The 18885-nt window shown below is 40.3% G+C and overlaps 1 protein-coding gene across 5 annotated transcripts in view; it reads right to left on the bottom strand.

The window, feature by feature from the left end:
* Positions 1–10652: 10652 nt before the first annotated feature.
* The window catches only part of LOC144231003 (IQ domain-containing protein F3-like), a 65172-nt gene continuing 56939 nt past the window's right edge, over positions 10653–18885 (bottom strand). For 2 of the 5 annotated variants that reach the window (XM_077763381.1, XM_077763384.1), the window contains exons 3-4: positions 11859–11906; positions 10653–11102 (exon numbers count right to left, since the gene is read on the bottom strand). In XM_077763381.1, coding sequence (XP_077619507.1) covers positions 10707–11102; positions 11859–11906 — 444 coding nt within the window. In that variant the 3' untranslated portion in view covers positions 10653–10706. Of the gene's footprint in view, positions 11103–11858; positions 11907–12396; positions 12481–18885 lie in introns of those variants that run through there. The other 3 variants (XM_077763385.1, XM_077763387.1, XM_077763382.1) reach the window with 3 other exon arrangements.

Below are 18885 nucleotides of genomic sequence, written 5' to 3'. Positions count from 1 at the left end.
ACACCTAACCGACTGAGCTACCCAGGCGCTCCAGCAGTAAAATAAAGGTAAAATTTTAAATTAAATAGAAAACAAAAATAAGTGGTGGAAAGTAAATTGAAAATGTGCTATTTTTGAAAAGACCAATATTAAAGATAAACACTTTATGAACCTGAGCAAAGGAGAAAGGGAACAAAAATGGAATGAGAAAAGCAAAATAATCACAAGGAGATTTAAATAAAGAGAATGTCATAGTAACAAATGTGAAAACTAAGAGGAAATGTTTTCAAGAAAAGTGTAAATTACCAAATTTAATTGAAAATACATTAAAAAGAAAACACATAAAACTTGATAAATTGAGAAGGTTATTGAAGATCTACGGTAAATAAGTCACCAAGACTAGGTAGATGCATACCCAAACTTAAAAAAAAAAAACTTAACAAATTGAGATATTTCCAATGTGACAAACTATTCAAGGCTATTAAAAGACAGTAGTTTCCATCAAGCATTTCATAGTGTCAGTTCCCTAAAAAACCCTGCCTGGATTTTTTTAGGGAGGAAAAAAGGCTATCTTCTGATACTGAGCTCCTTCTAAGACCATGGACTACCCCTTCCTTTGCTAAGAACTCTTTTACATCTTCAAAAAAAATAATTCTTGGGACGCCTGGGTGGCTCAGTCGGTTGAGCATCTGGCTTCGGCTCAGGTCATGATCTTGCAGTTTGTGGGTTTGAGCCCTGCGTCGGGCTCTGTGCTGACAGCCAGCTCAGAGCCTGGAGCCTGTTTCAAATTCTGTGTCTCCCTCTCTTTCTGATCCTCCCCTGCTCACGCTCTCTCTCTCTCTCAGGAAAAAAAAAGACACTAAAAAAATTATTCTTTTATATATTTCTATAAAGTTTAAAAAAATTTTCTCTGTAACTTTTTTTTTAAGATTTAATTTTAAAGTGATCTCTACACCCAATGTGGGCCTCAAACTCACAACCATGGGATCAAGAATCTCATGTTCCACCAATGAGCCAGCCAGGCGTCCCTGTAAAGGTCTTTTTATTTTATTTTTTTAGATATAATTTACATTCTATAAAGCTCACTATTTAAAACTGTACAATTCAGTAGTTTTTAAGCATATTCAGAAGGTTGTGCAACTATCACCACTATCTGATTCTAGAACATTTTCATAAGCCCCTAAATAAGCCCCATACCCATTAGCAGTCAGTCTCCATTCTTCCCTATCCCAACCTTTGGAAACCATTGATCTACTTTATGTCTTTATAGATTTGCCTATTTTGGATATTTCACTTGGTTTGAATCACACAATAAATGGCTTTTTGTGTCTGGCTTCTTTTGCTTAGTACAGTATTTTCAAGGTCCGTTCATGTTGTAGCACGTCAGTACTTTCTTCTTTTCTATGGCTAAATAATATTCCATTGCATGTATATACTATATTTTTAATCCACTCATCAGTTAATGGACACTTGAGTTGTTTCTACTTTATTACTAATATGAATAATATAGCTATAAATATTGATGTGCAAATTTTTGTATGGGCATATGTTTTCAATTCTCTTGGATATATACCTAGAAGTGGAATTGCTAGGTCATATGGTAAAGTTTTTTTTCCCCCTGAAAACAAAACAGATGCACCTGGGTGGCTCAGTCAGTTGAGCATCAGGTTCTTGGTTTTGGCTATGGTCTCTTGGTTCATGGGATCAAGCCCCTCGTTGGGCTCTGCTCTGACAGTGTGGAGACTGCTTGGGATTCTCTCTTTCCTTTGCTCTCTGCCCCTCCTTTATTCATGTTCTCTCTCTCTCAAAATAAATAAACTTACAAAACAAAACAAAACAAAACACATGCATTTCTCCCCCTCCCCCCACTCCCTACCTTTTGCAACCACCAATCTGTTCTCTGTATCTATGAGTTTGGGTTTTGTTGGTTTTGGTTTTGGGGTTTTTTAAGATTTCATATAAGAGAAATCATATGATATTTGTCTCTCTCTGTCTGACTTATTTCATTTAGTATAATGACCTTGAGTTTCATCCATGGTATCACAAATAGCAAAATTTCATTATGTTTTATGGCTGGGTAACAGTCCATTGTATGTACATACCACATGCTTTTCTTTATCCATTCATCCATTGATGGACACTTAAGTTGTTTCCATATCTTGGCTATTGCTGCAATGAACATGGGGGTGCATATATCTTTTCAAATTAGTGTTTTTGTTTTCTTCAGATAAATACCCAGAAGCGGAATTTCTAGATTGTATGATAGTTCTTTTTTTTACTGTTTTCCATAGTTTCAGCATCAATTTACCTGCCACAACAGTGCATACGGGTTCCTTTTTCTCCATATCCTGACCAACTTGGTTTTTTTTTTTTTTAATTTTTAATGCTTATTCATTTTTTGAGAGACAGAGCATGAGCAGGGGAGGAGAAGAGAGAGAGGGAGACACAGAATCTGAAGCAGGCTCCAGGCTTTGAGCTGTCAGCACAGAGCCCCATGTGGAGCTGCAATCCATGAACTGCAAGATCATGACCTGAGCAGAAGTCAGTCACTTAACTGACTGAACCACCGAGGTGCCCCATCACCAACTTGTTATTTCTTATCTTTTTAAAAAATCATAGCCATTCTAACAGATGTGAGGTTATGTCTCATTGTGGCTTTGATTTGCATTTCCCTGACGACTAGTGATGTTGAACATATTTTCATGTACCTGTTGGCTAACTGTATGTTTTCTATGGAAAAATATCTTAGATCTGCCCATTTTAATTTTAATAAATAAATAAATAAATACATACTTTTTTTTTTTGAGAGAGAGAAGGCACGAGTGAGGGGCAGAGAGAGAGAGAGAATCCCAGGAGGGAGAAAGACGGAGGAAGAGAAAGAGAGAGAGAAGCGGGGCTCACCTGAAGCAGGGCTCATGTTTACCCAAAGTGGGGCTTAAGCTCACCCCAAGCAGGTCTTGTGCTCACCTGAAGTGGAGCACGAGCTCACCTGATGTGGGACTTGAACTCATGAACCATGAGATCATGATCTGAGCCAAATTCAGATTGCTTAAGGACTGAGCCACCCAGGCATCCAGATTGGCCCATTTTTAAATTGGATTGTTTGATTTTTTGGTATTGAGTTATATGTTCTTTGTATATTTAGATATTAACCCCTTATCAGATATATGACTTGCAATTATTTTCTCCCATTCAGTAGGTTGTCGTTTCATTTTGTTGATGCTTTCATCAACATGAAGAAGCCTTTTAGTTTTATGTAATCTCACTTATTTATTTTTGCTTGTGTTGCTTTTGCTTTTGGTGTCAGATTTTAAAAAATCATCACTAAGACCTATGTCAAGGAGATTACCACCTATGTTTTCTTCTATGACTTTTTAAAAATTTTTAAAAATGTTTTATTTCTGAGAGAGAAGGAGAGACAGCATGAGCAGGGGAGGGTCAGAGAGAGAGGGAAACACAGAATCCGAAACAGGCTCCAGGCTCTGAGCTGTCAGCACAGAGCCCAATACGGGGCTTGAACCCACGAACCATGAGGTCATGATATGAGCTGAAGTTGGACGCTTAACCGACTGAGCCACCCAGGCGCCCCCCTTCTATGAGGGGTTGAAGGTTTACGTTTAAGTCTTTAATACACTTTGAGTTAATTTTTGTGCATGATATATAGATAGTGGGACAGTTTCATTCTTTTGCATGTGGCTGTCTAATTTGCCCAACATCATTTATTGAAGAGAATGTCCTTTCCAAATTGTATATGCTTGACTCCTTTGTTGTAAATTAATTGACCATTAGTATATGAGTTTATTTCTGAGACCTCTATTCTGGTACATTGATCTTTGTGTCTCTTTTTTATGTCAATACCATACTGTTTTAATTACTATAGATTTATAATATAGTTTGAAATAGGGAATGTGATGCCTCCAGCTTTGTTCTTTCTTATGACTGCTTTGGCTTTTCAGGGTCTTCTGTAGTTCTACTCAAATCTTATGGTAGTTGTTCTCTATTTCTGTGAAAAAAAAAACATTGGACTTTTGATAAGGATTGCATTGAAATTTGTATATTGCTTTGGGTAGTATGGATATTGTAACAATGCTAATTCTTCCATTCCATGAGCATGAAATATATTTCCATGTATTTGTGTTTTCCTCAATTTCTTTCACTAATGTGTAGCTTTCAATTTGTAGGTCTTTCACCTCCTTGGTTAAATTCATTCCTTAAGTGTTTTATTCTTTTTGATGCAATTATAAACGAAACTGTTTTCTTAATTTTTCTGACAGTTCATTATAAGTGTAAAGAAATGGAAGAGATATTTGTGTATTGATTTTGTATTCTGCAACTTTACTGTATTTGTTTATTAGTTCTAACAGTGTTTTGATGGAGTCTTTACCCTTTTCTAATATAATATCATGTTATCTGCAAATAGTGGTAGTGTTACTTCTTCCTTTCCAATTTGTATACCTTTTATTTCTTTTTCTTGCTTAATTGCTCTGGCTAGGACTTCCAATACTATGTAGAATGAAAGTGGTAAGATTGGTTATCCTTCTCTTGTTCCTGATCTTACAGGAAAAGCTTTTAGCTTTTCACTATTAAGTACAATGTTAGCTGTCTGTTTGGCATATATGGCCTTTACTATGTTGAGGTCCATTTCCTCTATACCCTCTTTGTTGACAGTTTTTAACATAAGTGAATGTTGAGTTTTGTCAAAAAAATTTTCAAAATCTGTTGAGATGGTCGTATGATTTTTATCTTTCATTTTGTTAGTGTGGTGTATCACATTAGCTGATTTGTGGATATTGAGCCATCCTTGTATCCCTGGAATAAGTTCCACTTGATCATGGTGTATGATACTTTTAATGTATTGGTGAGTTCAGTTTGTTAATATTTTGTTGAGGACTTTTGCATTTATGTTTATCAGGGATATTGGCCTGTAATTTTCTTTTCTTATGGCATCCTTGTCTGGCTTTGGTATCAGGGTAATGCTGGCTTTGTAAAATGAGTTTGGAAGAGTTCCTTCCTCTTTTATTTTTTTGGAAGAATTTGAGAAGAATTGGTATTTTAAAAAGTTTTTAAATGTTTATTTATTTTTTGAGAGAGGGAGAGAGAACAAACCAGGGAGGGGCAAAAATAGAGTGAGAGAGAAATCCCAAACAATGCATGGTTCAAATCCATGAACCATGAGATCATGACCTGAGCTGAAACCAAGAGTCAGACACTTAACCGACAGAGCCACCCAGGAACCCCAAGAAGGATTGACATTAATCCTTTTTTGAAGGTTTGGTAGAATTCACCAGTGAAAACTGTCTAGTCCTCAACTTTCATTTGTTGGGATGTTTTTGATTATGAATTCAATCTAAGGTAATAATCAGTCTGTACAGATTTTCTATTTTATCACAATTCAGTCTTGGTAAGTTATATGTTTCCAGGAATGTATCCATTTCTTCTAGGTAGTCCAATTTGTTGGTGTATAATTGTTCAGAGTGGTCTCTTGTGGTCCTTTGTATTTCTGTGGCATCAGTTGTAACATCTCTGTAATTCCTGATTTTATTTGATTCCTTCCTTTTTCCCTTGGTGAGCCTAGGTAAGGCTTATCAATTTTGCTCATCTTTTCAAAGAACCTGCATTTGGTTTCACTGATATTTTCTATTGTCTTTTTAGTCTCTATTTCATTATTTCTGCTCTGCTCTTTGTTATTTCCTTCCTTCTATTAACTTTGGGCTTCTTTTGTTCTTCTTTTTCTAGTTCCTTGAGGTGTAGGCTCTTTATTTAATACTTTTCTTATTTCTTGAGGTAGGCATTTATCACTATGAACTTCCTTCTTGGAGTTACTTTTGCTGCATCTCATACATTTTGGTATGTTATATTTCCATTTCTCTTTGTCTCAAGGTATTTATTTATCCTTTTGATTTCTTCTTTGGTCCATTGGTTTTATAGTAGCATGTGGTTTAATATCCACATATTTGTGAATTTTCCAGTTTTCTTCATGTAAATTGTTTCTATTGTAGTTAGAAAAGATGCTTGATATTATTTCACTCCTCTTACATTTATGAAGACTTGTTTTGTAATCTAACATATGATCTATCTTGGAAAATGTTCCATGTGCACTTGAGAAGAACATGTATTCTTTTTCTTTTGGATGGAATGTTCTGTGTGGTTGTCAATTCCATCTGGTCTAACATGTCATTTAAAACAAATGTTTTCTTACTGATTTTCTGGCTGAATTATCTATTCCTTGATGTGAGGGTGTTAAATGTTAGTACTACTAACATTGTAGTACTGTCTATTTTTCCTTTAGGTCTGTTAATATTTGCTTTACATATTTAGGTGCTTTTATGCTGGATGCATAAATATTTGCAAATGTTGAATCTTCTTGTTGGATTGACTTTTTATCATTATGTAACACCCTTCTTTGTTTCTTACTAAAGCATTTATCTTAAAGTCTATTTTGTCTGATATAAAGTATTGCTACTCCAGCTTTCTTTTGGTTTCTGTTTGGATGGAATATCTTTTTCCATCCCTTCATTTCCAGTCTGTCTGTGTCTTTATATCTAAAGTGTATTTCTTACAGGCAGCATATAGATGGGTCGTTTTTAAATCCATTCAGCCACTCTGTGTCCTTTAAATGAAGAATTTAGTCCATATACATTTAAAGTGATTATTGAAAGGTATGTGCTCATTGCTATTTTGTTCACTGTTTTTTGGTTATTTTTGTAGTTCCTCTTTGTTTCTTCTTTTCTCACTCTCTTCCTTGGTGGTTTGGTGACTTTCTTTAGTGGTATGCTTATAGTACTCTTTATTTTATGTACATTTATTATAGGTTTTTGCTTTGTGGTTCCCATGAGGCATATATATAACAGTTTATACCTATAACAATTTATTTTTAGGTTGATAACAACTAAAATTTGTTGTTATCTATCTATCTATTCTAAAGCTCAGCATTACTCTTCCCAACATATTTTATGTTTTCAATGTCACATTTTACACCTTTTTAGCTCATATTTTACATCTTTTTGCCTGTCTATCCCGTAACTAATTATTGTAATCATATTTATTTTTGCTAATTTTGTATTTTAACGTTCATACTAGCTTTATTTTATTATTTTTTATTTAAGTATAGTTGATGCACATATTGCATTAGTTTCAGGTATACAACATAGTTATTCAACAACTCTATACATTGTACTATGCTTACCACAAGTATAGCTACCATCTGTCACCATGCAATGCTATTACAATACCATTGACTGTATTCCCTATGCTGTACCTTTTACTCCCATGATTTATTCAGTCTATAACTGGAAACCTGTATCTCCCACTCCCCTTTTTTTGATTTTGCCCATCCCTCACTCCCTTTCCCTCTGGCAACCATCAGTTTATTCTTTATAGGTCTGATTTTTCTTTTTGTTCATTTGTTTATTCATTTATTTTGTTTCTTAGATTCCATATATAAAGAAAACCATATGGAATTTGTTTCTCTGCCTGACTTATTTCACTTAGTATAATACTTTCTAGGTTTATCCATGTTATTGCAAATGGCAAGATATCATTTCTTTTTATGTTTGAGTTGTATTCCATCATTTAATCACATATTCTTTATCCGTTCGTCTATCAATGGACACTTGAATTGTTACTAGATCTTGGTTATTTTTTTTTAAGTTTATTTTGAGAGAATGTGTATATGTGTGAGCAGGGAGAAAGAGAATCCCAAGCAGGCTCTATGCTCTCAGTATTGAGCCTGATGCAGGGCTCAATCTCATGAACGGTGAGATCATGACCTGAGCTGAAATCAAGAGTTGGATGCTTAACTGACTGAGCCATGCAGGTGCCCCCAGATTTTGGTTATTGTATATAATGCTACAGTAAACATGCAAGTGCAGGTGTCTTTTTGAATTAGGTTTTTTTCTTTTCTTTGGGTTAATACCCAGTAGTGGAATTACTAGATCATATGGTATTTCTATTTTTAATTTCTTAATGTTTATTTGAGAGAGAGAGAGAAACAGAGTGTAAGCTGGGGAAGAGCAGAGAGGGAGTCACAGAATCCGAAGCAGGTTCCAGGCCCTGAGCTGTCAGCACAGAGCCCATCTCAGGGCTTGAACCCACGAGCTGAGAGATCATGACCTGAGCTGAAGTTGGACACTCACCCAACAGAGTCACCCAGGTACTCCCTATTTTTAATTTTTTGAGTAACCTCCATATTGTTTTCCAAAATGGCTGTACCAATTTACATTCCCACAATCAGTGCACAAGGGCTCCTTTTTCTCTGGATCCTTGCTAACACTTGTTATTTCTCATCTTTTAGATTCTAGCCATTCTGACAGGTGATCTCAAATTGTAGTTTTGACCTGCAAGCTTTATAAGCAATTAATCCACTAACTTTACTATATATTTATCTTCCAGTAAGATTTATTCTTTCCTTCGTATTTTGTTACTATTTAGTTCCCCAAATTTATTATACTCACAGTCCAAAAGCAGAGGCTACTGCATGTCACACAGGATCACAGGGAAGCATCAGGTTTTAGGTGGCAGAAAGCAGGAGTAAGAAAAGAGCTATTCCCATGGCTTCTGTCAGAGTGCAAAAGGCAAGGAAGGATAGGTAAACCATTTAAGATGTTCTGGTTTGAGTAATTTCTGTGGTTTCTAAGCTATATAGATGTCTAGTACCTGGCTTGGAATGATTAAGGCAGAGGATTATGGCTTTCTGGGATGTACAAGACAAAGAAAAAGAGGTATACCCTGAACTGGCTAGTTTGCAAATGAAAGGCATGCTCTGGGATGAATATTTTGATATCTCTAAGAACTGGATACACCTGGGAGGGGCAGTGTCTCCCAACGAAGAAAGGGACTTTTTTTTTTTTAATTTTTATATGTTTTATTTACTTCTGAGAGAGAGAGAGAGAGAGAGAGAGAGAGAGTGCGCACATGAACAGGGGAAGGTCAGAGAGAGAGGGAGATACAGAATCTGAAACAGGCTCCAGGCTCTGAGCCAGCTGTCAGCACAGAGCCTGACAGGGGCTCGAACCCATGAACTGTGAGATCATCACCTGAGCTGAAGTCGGACACTTAACTGACTGAGCCACCCAGGCACCACTTTTTGTTTCTTTTTTTTTTTAATTTTTATATGTTTTAGAAAGGGACTTTTTTAAAAAGATGATAAAATGACATAATATCCAGAACCTAAAAAAATATATACAATGACACATTGGAAAGGGAGACAGAGAAACAGAACCTACGGACCTAGGTGTTGGGAACATAAATTTGAACCTGAATCCTTGTGCTCCTGAAGCTCACCCTCTAGTGGGAGCAACAGAAAACAGATAACGAAGCAAGATATCCTTGGGTAGTGATGGGAACTTTGAAAACAGGAAAGCAGAGTCAGACGCTAGAGCATACAGTAGGGGTGGGGAAGCCATTCCAATAAGGTGGTCAAAGAAGGTCTCTTTGAGGAGAAAGCATGGAGCAGAGACACACCTGATTGGAGGGAGAGCTCTGATACAGTCCCTGTCACAAATTAAAATAGAAATTTTATGTGTGTCCAGCCTAACAAGTAAAAACAAGCCTCATATTCTGTATAACTTTTCTACTTGTTATTCCCATAATTCATTTTCATTGTTTTACAAAAGAATTGGTTTATGATGGATCAGTCACTTAAAAAAAAAAGGCCATTCCTTAAAGGCAGCTTGAGAAGCAATAATCTCTGGTGCCATTACAGGAGTGGGTGATTCAGGTAAGATGCAAGTCAAAATCACTGGAGGTAAGAGGCCAGGGGCTTGTGGCGTCATTAAATTTAATCATTTAATACTGAAGTCACTAAGAATGGTGTCATACACAGGGTAGCAGTGATATCAGTGGGATCCTTTTTGTGTTTCAGCACCCTGGAGAAGCTGGTCCTGAGGATGGAGGCAGAGCTGAGGTTCCTTATAATCATGATATATGTGGGGTGTCTAGGTGGCTCAGTCGGTTAAGTGACTGACTTCGGCTCAGGTCATGATCTCATGGTTCGCGGGTTCCAGCCCCATGTCAGGCTCTGTGCTGACAGCTCAGAGCCTAGAGCCTGCTTAGGATTCTGTGTCTCCCTCTCTCTGTGGCCCTCCCCCCTCATGCTCTGTCTCTGTCTCCGTTAAGAATTTTAAAAAAAGACATTAAAAAAAAAGATCATGATATCTGCTATTTCCCAAAGAAAACAGCATCCAAGTTAGCACAAAACTTGCAAAACCTTGTGCCTAGTCACCACTAAGGTCAGCCCTCCGTGCTTTCTCTAGGCTGTACTGCTCCCAAGAGCCAGCAAAGTGTCTGACTTCTGTCAAGGGGCTTGCCAAATAGACAGCCAATGGGTGCAAGCCCCAGCTGGTCTGTGATGGCAGGCTAACAGAATATGGATTCAAAGGCAACTCTCATAAGAGGAGGTGCCTGGAGTCTTTGGGAATATAAAGCCTAACCCCTCCAAATTGCGAGGCCAGGAGATAAGAATGGTGCCAGGGTTATGGAATGGGACACCTGGCTCTGGATGTGTGAGGACAACGTCAGGTAGCAATCTCTGATTTGGATGGAGCCAGTGGCATATGGCCACTGTCAGTCGGCACTAAGGGACGGGAGTTGGGGGAGAGATACCTGTATTACCCTATGAAGATGAGGGAGGCCTTGGGGTCTTCGCGGTGTAGGAGTCACTGAGACACACAAAACCTGGTCAGACATTTATTGGGGGCAGTGGAGCAGTTCTCCACCCTGTAGTACTTTTAGACTGATAGGATTTCAATATGGAACTCTGGCTGGTTGGGAGTGACTTCATATTGTGCCTGCAGAAGAGCACTGGTCTGGAATGCAAAGTAGTTCTTCGGGGCCTGGAAGATGCAGATAGCATTGCATATCCGGCAGTAATGTTGATGGCACTGCCACATGCGAACCCAGGACTGGAGCTTGACTGCCGCCTCCTCCTGGATTACATAGATCTTCAGCAGGTCCTGCCGCTGCTTAAGAATCCGCCTCCACAAGAGTGTTCTCCACCAGAGCTGAATCATCCAGGCCCTGAGGGCTGCCACCAGCAGGGTGCGACGCACCAGGGTGCCACGCCACCAGGCCTGGATCTTCTCAGCTGCCCTGACTCTTGCTCTGTGGCGTTTTTGACAAAGCTGCTAACCAAGCAAAGCAGAGGACTCCACATAAATTTGTTACAAACAACTACAAGTCTGGTGTCTACAATGAAGGAGCTCTGATCTTCTCTCATAACAACCAGCCTTTCCCCCTGGTGGTTCTGAGGACCCAGGAGTCCTGGGTGGGGTTTTGCCTCTACCTCTATCTTATCTGTGGCCATAGACACATCAGTTCATCCTCTGAGTCATAGTGTCCTCATCTACAAAATGGCGATATGCTTGCCCTGTGGTCTTCACAGGTTCTGTGGAAACAATTTCTGATCCAGAAGTCCTGCCATGAGCGTGAGGAACCAAAGGGTCCTCTGAGAAAGAACCTCTGCATTTATGGCCTGAATCTCAGCCCAAATTCCAGCCTATGATGCTGCCTCCTGACGCCTCACGTCATGCCATGGCCCCTTGAGGGCTTCCCTTTACCTCACTTCTTTTGATTTCCATTACTACCTCTCGGTCATCCCCATATCCTTCTAAACCCAGGCCTTCCTTTCCCCAGCTTTCCAGTTCCCACTGCTGTGTGTCACCATCCAGTGGCCTGTCTACATCCTGATTCCTCACCTTTCTGCTGTCTCTCCATACTTAACACAGCTCACTCAGAATAGGGAGGGAATTTATGGGGATAGGAGAGCAACGCTGAGCCGACTTCTCAGTTGTGGGACCAGAGATGGATCCTTCACTTCCAAGGGCTCTGTCCTCAGAAGGTCAATGAACTGTGGTTTTCTCGTGCTCCTAGGCTCCACCTACCTTCTTCAGTCTCTCTCTCTCTCGTGCATCCTCATCTGGACCAGACTTCTGCAATAAGAATATAGAGAGAAACCATGAGTGAGGACCAGCCTCTGTGCAAAGTCCTCACAGCCTTACTTCCCCATTCTTTCCAAGTCCTTTAAAAAAAATTTTTTTTTAAAGTTTATTTATTTGGGGCACCTAGGTGGCTCAGTTGGTTGAGTGGCCGACTTTGGCTCAGGTCATGATCTTGTGGTCCATGACCTGGACCCGAGTCAGGCTCTGTGCTGACAGCTTGGAGCCTGGAGTCTGCTTTAGGGAGGGAGGGGCAGAAAGATGGGGAGAGAGAATCCCAAGTAGGCTCCATGCTCAGTGTAGAGCCCGATCCTACACAGGGCTCAATCTCACAACCACGATATCATGACCTGAGCCCAAATCAAGGGTTGGACGCTTAATCAACTGAGACATCCAGGCATTCCTCTGAGTCCTTTTGAAGTCATCTGGTGCTTCTCTGCCATTGGCCAATTCCCTACCCGCAGGGAGAGGGTGTCTGTCTTACACAGCATTTACTGCCCATGGTTTGGGGCAGTGGTTCAGGTGTTCACACCCCCTCCAATTGCTGCTCCATTGGTCCTGGCAGAGACAGGAAGGGTGAGAGAGGAGGAGATAGCCATGATGTCACAGGGCAACTATGACCCAGGGACCAGGTTGCCTCTTTATTGGGTAAAGAGGAAACATCTGCTCATTTCCCTCCTGCCAGGGATGGACCAGTGTCCTTAGGGAAACCACAGCCTCTGTGAGTCTGTCCTATCCAAAGGATGACCTCTAGTCTTGCTCCCTCAAAGGACTGTCCTGTCATCATCACTAAGGAGAGCTGCTTAAGCAGTACAGAGAAATGTGCCTGGGCTCAGGATGCTCCCTGTGTCCTGCCTTATCTGCCTTCATGCCCTTCCTCAGTGTGTGGGAAAATCCTTCTTTTTTTTTTTTTTAATTCTTTTTTTTAATGTTTTTTATTTATTTCTAGGAGAGAGAGAGAGAGAGACAGCGTGAGCAGGGGAAGGTCAGAGAGAGAGGGAGTCACAGACTGAAACAGGCTCCAGGCTCTGAGCTGGCAGTCAGCACAGAGCCCGACGCGGGGCTCGAACCCACGAACCGCGAGATCATGACCTAAGCGAAAGTCGGACGCCTAACCGACTAAGCCACCCAGGCGCCCCGGGAAAATCCTTCTTTTATTGAGAGTGACAGTGAGTATGGAGGGTGAGCAGAAGGGGCCAAGGATGGAGGTATCTCAGTCTATTTCTATTCCCCTCCAGGTGCTGAACCATTGTCTTTCTGTAGTTGTTTGGTGTCTAGCAAGCCAATATATGTTCCTTAACACAAAACAAGCCCTTCCATTCAGTGTCTGAAATTTACTGGGCTGGAGGAATTTTCCAAACATGAGTCATTATGTAAGAGATAGTGTTCCCCAGTGTAGAGTCCTCTAGTGGTGGCGATGGTCATATTTGAAAGAGTCACTTAGTTATTCAACCTTGCCTTCAAGACCAGCTGCCTCTAGCTGTCCCCACTGCCATCTCTCAGCCACGCTCGCTTTCTTCTCTTAACCGCCTCTGGATAGCCCCCTCCAAACCTCAGGGACATGCTGACATGGTCTCATCATTTCAAGGCATTAACTCTCCACCAAAAAAGAAGAGGATTTGTCTTTCTGCTCCATCCCCATCCCCCCAAAATCTCACTTTTCTCCCTTCGTCTTCCCAATTAGGTCACTTGCTGCCACTTAGGTTCCCAATGGCAATTTAGTGTTTATATTATCATGACTCTGTGAGTGCCACTGAACACTGTGCCACAGAGCACATTCTGGTTCCCTATCCTTTCCTGCACAGCTTCACAGTTTTTTTTTTTATCATGAAAGGTTTAAATGTATACAAAATTTGACAACAGATAAGGACTCCCGATGTGCTCATGACCCAGCATAACCTGTTTCCCTGCTCTCTGCCCCACAGATGAGGTAAGCCATGGCAGGGAGTGCTGTGAGGAGCATCTTCCTGCATGTGTCTGTGCCTCCCTGGGAGGCATCCTCCAGGGAATGCACACGGGGGTGGCTTGCTGTGTCATGGGACAGGTGGCTCCTCCATGCTACTAAATACTGACAGACTGTTTTCCACAGTGGCAGCACCAATGCAACCTCTATCAATCATCTCCTAATTTTTGCCAAACTGAAAGATGTGAAGTGGTGTCACCTTGCTCTTTTAATTTGCATTTCTCTGACTAATGACTTGAGCAGAGCAGGATTCTTCAGGCTAAGTAACGGGGCTCCAATCTTGACACAGACCCTTTCTGGCTGGATGCACCTAACCAAGTCTTTCAGTGGTGTCTGTTTCTTCCTGGGCAAAGTGAAGATAGCAACATGGTTCCTCTTCCAAGGAGCTGTTGTGGAGATTCATGAAGGTAAGGTCCTTGGAATGGCATCTGGTCCTAGTACTGCTCTGTCTTTCAGCTCTTACAATGATTTCATCTTGGCCTTCTGGCATTTCTGTGTAATTGTCTGGTCTAGTCCTTGGCCTATTTCTTCTATTGGATTCCCATCATCTTCTTGTATGACTTCCTTGGACAACCTTTTGTGGATAGATATGTTGCAAATATCTTTTCCTAAACAATCATCTGCCAACTGACTTTTTTCATGGTGTCATTCATTGCACAGATATCATTCCATCCATTTCTCCCTTTATAATTGTGCTTTTGAAAATTTTTAAATTAGTACTTTCTCATTCAGGGTCACATATTTCCTGTTAAATTCTGGTTTATGTCTGACACTGAGGTCTTCACCAAGTGACAGGAACATGATCCTGTATATTAGGTCTCCCTCTTTCTTGGATTTAGTCCCTATTTTGGATAGAGCGCATGTTATGATAGTTTCCCAAGGAAAAGTGCATGGATATAAATATGTAGACATTTGCATGTCTGAAAATGATTTTTTTTCTACCTTCAAATCTGACTGATAGTATTGCTAAGTATGGAATTCTAGACTGAAAATAGTTTTCCCTCAAATTTGAGGAATTGGTTTAACTTTTCCTAGAGGTCTAATGTGACTCTGATTCCTTCATCCATATGATGTGACTTATTTTTTCCTCTCTGGAAGTTTTTAGGATCTTCTCCTCGTCCCTTATCTTTAGTTTTTAGGATGTTCTAAAATTATTGTTGTTTCAGTAAGTGATTACATAATGAAGGAATACATGAGTCCATGTAGGTCTTAGACTTAAAGTGTCTTCATAAGGGTTCAAATCCTACTCTCTAGAAACAACTGTCCTAATATCTCTGACCCAACCATCCCAGATACCTCACACCCACTAGACATGTCGTTCTCAGCCTTTCTGATATGTTCCCCCACCCCCTGCCTCACTCATTGTATGGGGCACATTAGTTTATAAAATTTGTATCATCCAACTATGAGAAACTTTATGAGTTTTTAAAAAGATTTCTACCTTTTAGTTTTCTCTACTTAATACTTAGATAAGTCTTATTAGTCAGATGATAGATTGATCCTCTAATTTTCCAATATTTTCTACACTATTTTCTGATTTTGTCTTTTTATTCTACTTTTTGGGAAGATATTCCCCGTTTTTAAGAGTCTCAGCTTTCAAGAGCTCCTTCTTGTCTTTGGACTATTCTTTTAAAGCACAGTATTCTTATTTCACTGATTTGTTATCTTTTATTAGGAATAGTAGTAACAGGGACATCAGGGTGGCTCAGTTAGTTAAACACCTGACTTTGGCTCAAGTCATGATCACATGATTCATGGGTTCGAGCCCCACATCCGGCTCTGTGCTGACAGCTCAGAGCTTGGATCCTGCTTAGGGTTCTGTGTCTCCCTCTTTCTCTGCCCCTCCCTCCCTTGTGCTCTCTCTCAAATAAATAAACATTTAAAAAGGGAATAGTACTTATAATTGTTAGTTTGGTTTTTTAAACCTTTTTCTTCTGTTCCCAGTATGATCTTTTTTCTTTTAAGTCCCCTTTTTCCTGTTTTTATCTCAGTCTCTCATGTTAATAACCTTTGGTTGTCCATTCATGTGTCTAAGCATGGCACTAAAATGCCAAAGGGAAGCTCAGAGTGCATGGGTGCGGCTTATTAACTGGTATCATTCAGTGTAGGTTAATAAGGTAGGGTTGGGTTTTGTTTCAGTGGGGAACCCCCAAAGTTAGCATTCATTTGTTTTACTCTTTGGAGATTGTGGTAGATTGCTTTCGTGGTATTACATTCATATTTTTTCCTGTGGGACTTTGTAGTTTCTTCCCACAAGGGGATAGAATCTATCTTCCTGTGCCTTGGGTTTGGCAGTGTGACATGCTTTGGTCAACAGAATAAGGTGGAATGATGACATGCAAGTTTGACCTTGGCTTTGAAAGTCTTTGCCAATTTATGTTTACCCTCTTGGACTTCTGCCATTGCCAACAAGGAAGTGCCTGGGGTAGGGGTATGAGGAAGAGGATTGGAAACGTGGGGCAGAGCTTCTCCAGCTAAGCTATCCCAGCTAACCATGGCCTAGATCAACATGCTTCCTGTTGCATGCCACTGAGGCTTGTGGCAGTTTGCTATGCAGCATTTGCGTAGCAATAATTGACTGATGCCCCAGAGAGGAATCCCAGAACCTCGAGTCAGAGAGTGGAATGAAACGTGACTGCAAGCCTTCAGGGAGGTGAGCTGGCACAGAGGGCTGGAGGCCTCACCGTCCAGCCTACACACTTTCATTTAATCCTTCCATTTTAGTATGGTGCTTCACCTCTGCCTTCAGCCATGACTGAAATTCTGGAGTCTAGGTCCTCCCTGGTTCAACTTATGCAGAAAAGAAACCTCTCTTCTGCCAGGGTGGAGAAGGGGCTATTGCCAGCTGTATATATGAAGGAGGAGAACAGGATGAAGGGAATCCAACAAATCCTTATTTAAATGTTTACTCCTCACCTTAGAGTCTTAGCAGTAGCTGGTGCCTCAATTACACACTGTTGTTATTACAATCTTTTGATGTATTTTCATGTGTCTTACCATACTCCTACCTCTAGTCTCTTTTTTTTCAAAATGGTCTTTACTAATTGTGGACACTTATTCAATATGATTTCTTTTTATCACTTTGTCAAGTTCCCAAAAACTCCTGATTAGATTCTTATAGGAATTGAGTTTAACTTACAGATCAACTTGGAGGTAACTGACAATTTTACAATCTTGAGTAATTCTATGAATAACTATATGATATATTTCCCCTTTTATCGGTCTTCTGTTATATCCTTTGAGCTGTGGACAAGAGTGGCACATATAGCTTCAAGGATATGCCCTAAAGAGAAGGAGCATGCCTTTCTCCTTCTCCTTCCTCCTGGCTGGCTAGATTGTGGAGGGGATTGTTGAAGTTGAAACAGACATTTGGGATCATGCGGTGATCTTGGGCTCACAGACCATATATAGCAGAGTAATAAGTTAGTAGGGGCTAGGATTCTTCACCCTGTGCAGTGCATCCTGGGGTCTGGATACCTGTTTCTGAACTTCTTTGGAAAAGAGAAATAAACTTCAATTTATTTAACTCTCTGCTATTTTGGTCATGCTGTCCTTCACAGTGACCACACAGTTAAGCTCTACCCCAGTAGTTCTCAAAGTGGGGTTCCCTAGAACAGCAGCCACAGCACCACCTAGAAAACATATTAGAAATATTCTTGGCACCCTGTAAACTAAATCAGAAATGTTGGGTGGGGCCAGCAATCTTTGGCTTTAATGAGACCCCCACATGATTGTGATATATGCTATAGTTTGAAAAGCATTGCTCTATTTCTTCCCTGGGTCTAACACATATAATAAGATGTCCACTTTCTTAAAGAGGCACAGCTCAGAGGTTATCCTAGAAGTGAAGACTGCCATGCATGTGCTTTGTGTAAGTTAAGTAGAGCGCAAGAGAAGGACCTGACAGTTTTATTTATTCCTAATACAGTTGTTTCATGAATGGCTGATGGTTGCCCATGACACCCGCCTGCAGACTTGCTGAGCTAGGCTAATTAAAGACTCTACATTGGCTCATAGGTGACCAATCCATGATTAGATTCACATCTGGACATTCTGATTCCAGATAATTAGCTGATTTACCCATCAATCCACAGCACTTTCCTTTTTCATCAAACTACACAGCATTACAAGAATGTTCTGGTCCTCTGGGTGCATTAAATGAGAGATAATCCAACACTTACTTGAGAATTCCCTAGGCACATCTTCTGTCAAGTTTCTAATTAAAAAACTAATTTTTGAAAACCACTTTCTGGGGTGCCTCAGTTGGTTAAGCGTCTGACTTCGGCTCAGGTCATCATCTCGAGGTCCATGAGTTCTAGCCCCGCATCAGGCTCTGTGCTGACAGCTCAGAGCCTGGAGCCTGCTTCAGATTCTGTGTCTCCCTCTCTTTCTGCCCCTCCCCACCCATGCTCACTCTCTCTGTCTCTCAAAAATAAATAAACGTTAAAAAATTAAAAAAAAAAGAAAAACACTTTCTGAGAAGCAGTTCATATCAATCTCTTTTAAGTGTTTTTTTTTCTTACATTTTTTTCACTCTTTAAAATTTTTTTTAAATGTTTTATTTCTGAGTTAGAGAGAGAGAGAGAGACAGCCTGAGCAGGGGAAGGTCAGAGAGAGAGGGAGACGGAGAATCCAAAACACGCTCCAGGCTCTGAGCTGTCATCACAGAGTCCGACGTGGGGCTTGAACCCACCATCAGTGAGATCGTGACCTGACTGAAGTTGGACGCTTAACCGACTGAGCCACCCAGGTGCTCCCCCCCCTTTTTTTTTAATTTTTAATGTTTTATTTCACTCTTTTTAAAAAATTTAAATTCAAGCTAGTTAATATGTAGTGTAGCAGTGGTTTCAGGAGAGAAATTTAGTGATTCATCACTTACATATAATACCCAGTGCTCATCCCAACAACTGTCCTCCTTAATGTCCATCACCCATTTAGCCCACCCCCCATCCACCTCCCCTCCAGCAGCCCTCAGTTTGTTCTCTGTATTTAAGAGTCTCTTGTGGTTTG

This window comes from Crocuta crocuta, unplaced genomic scaffold (genome assembly GCF_008692635.1).
Source record: "Crocuta crocuta isolate KB4526 unplaced genomic scaffold, BGI_CrCroc_1.0 scaffold1079, whole genome shotgun sequence".
Lineage (NCBI taxonomy): Eukaryota > Metazoa > Chordata > Mammalia > Carnivora > Hyaenidae > Crocuta > Crocuta crocuta.
Note: the sequence above shows the minus strand (reverse complement) of the source record. Positions and strands in the feature narration are given on the sequence as shown.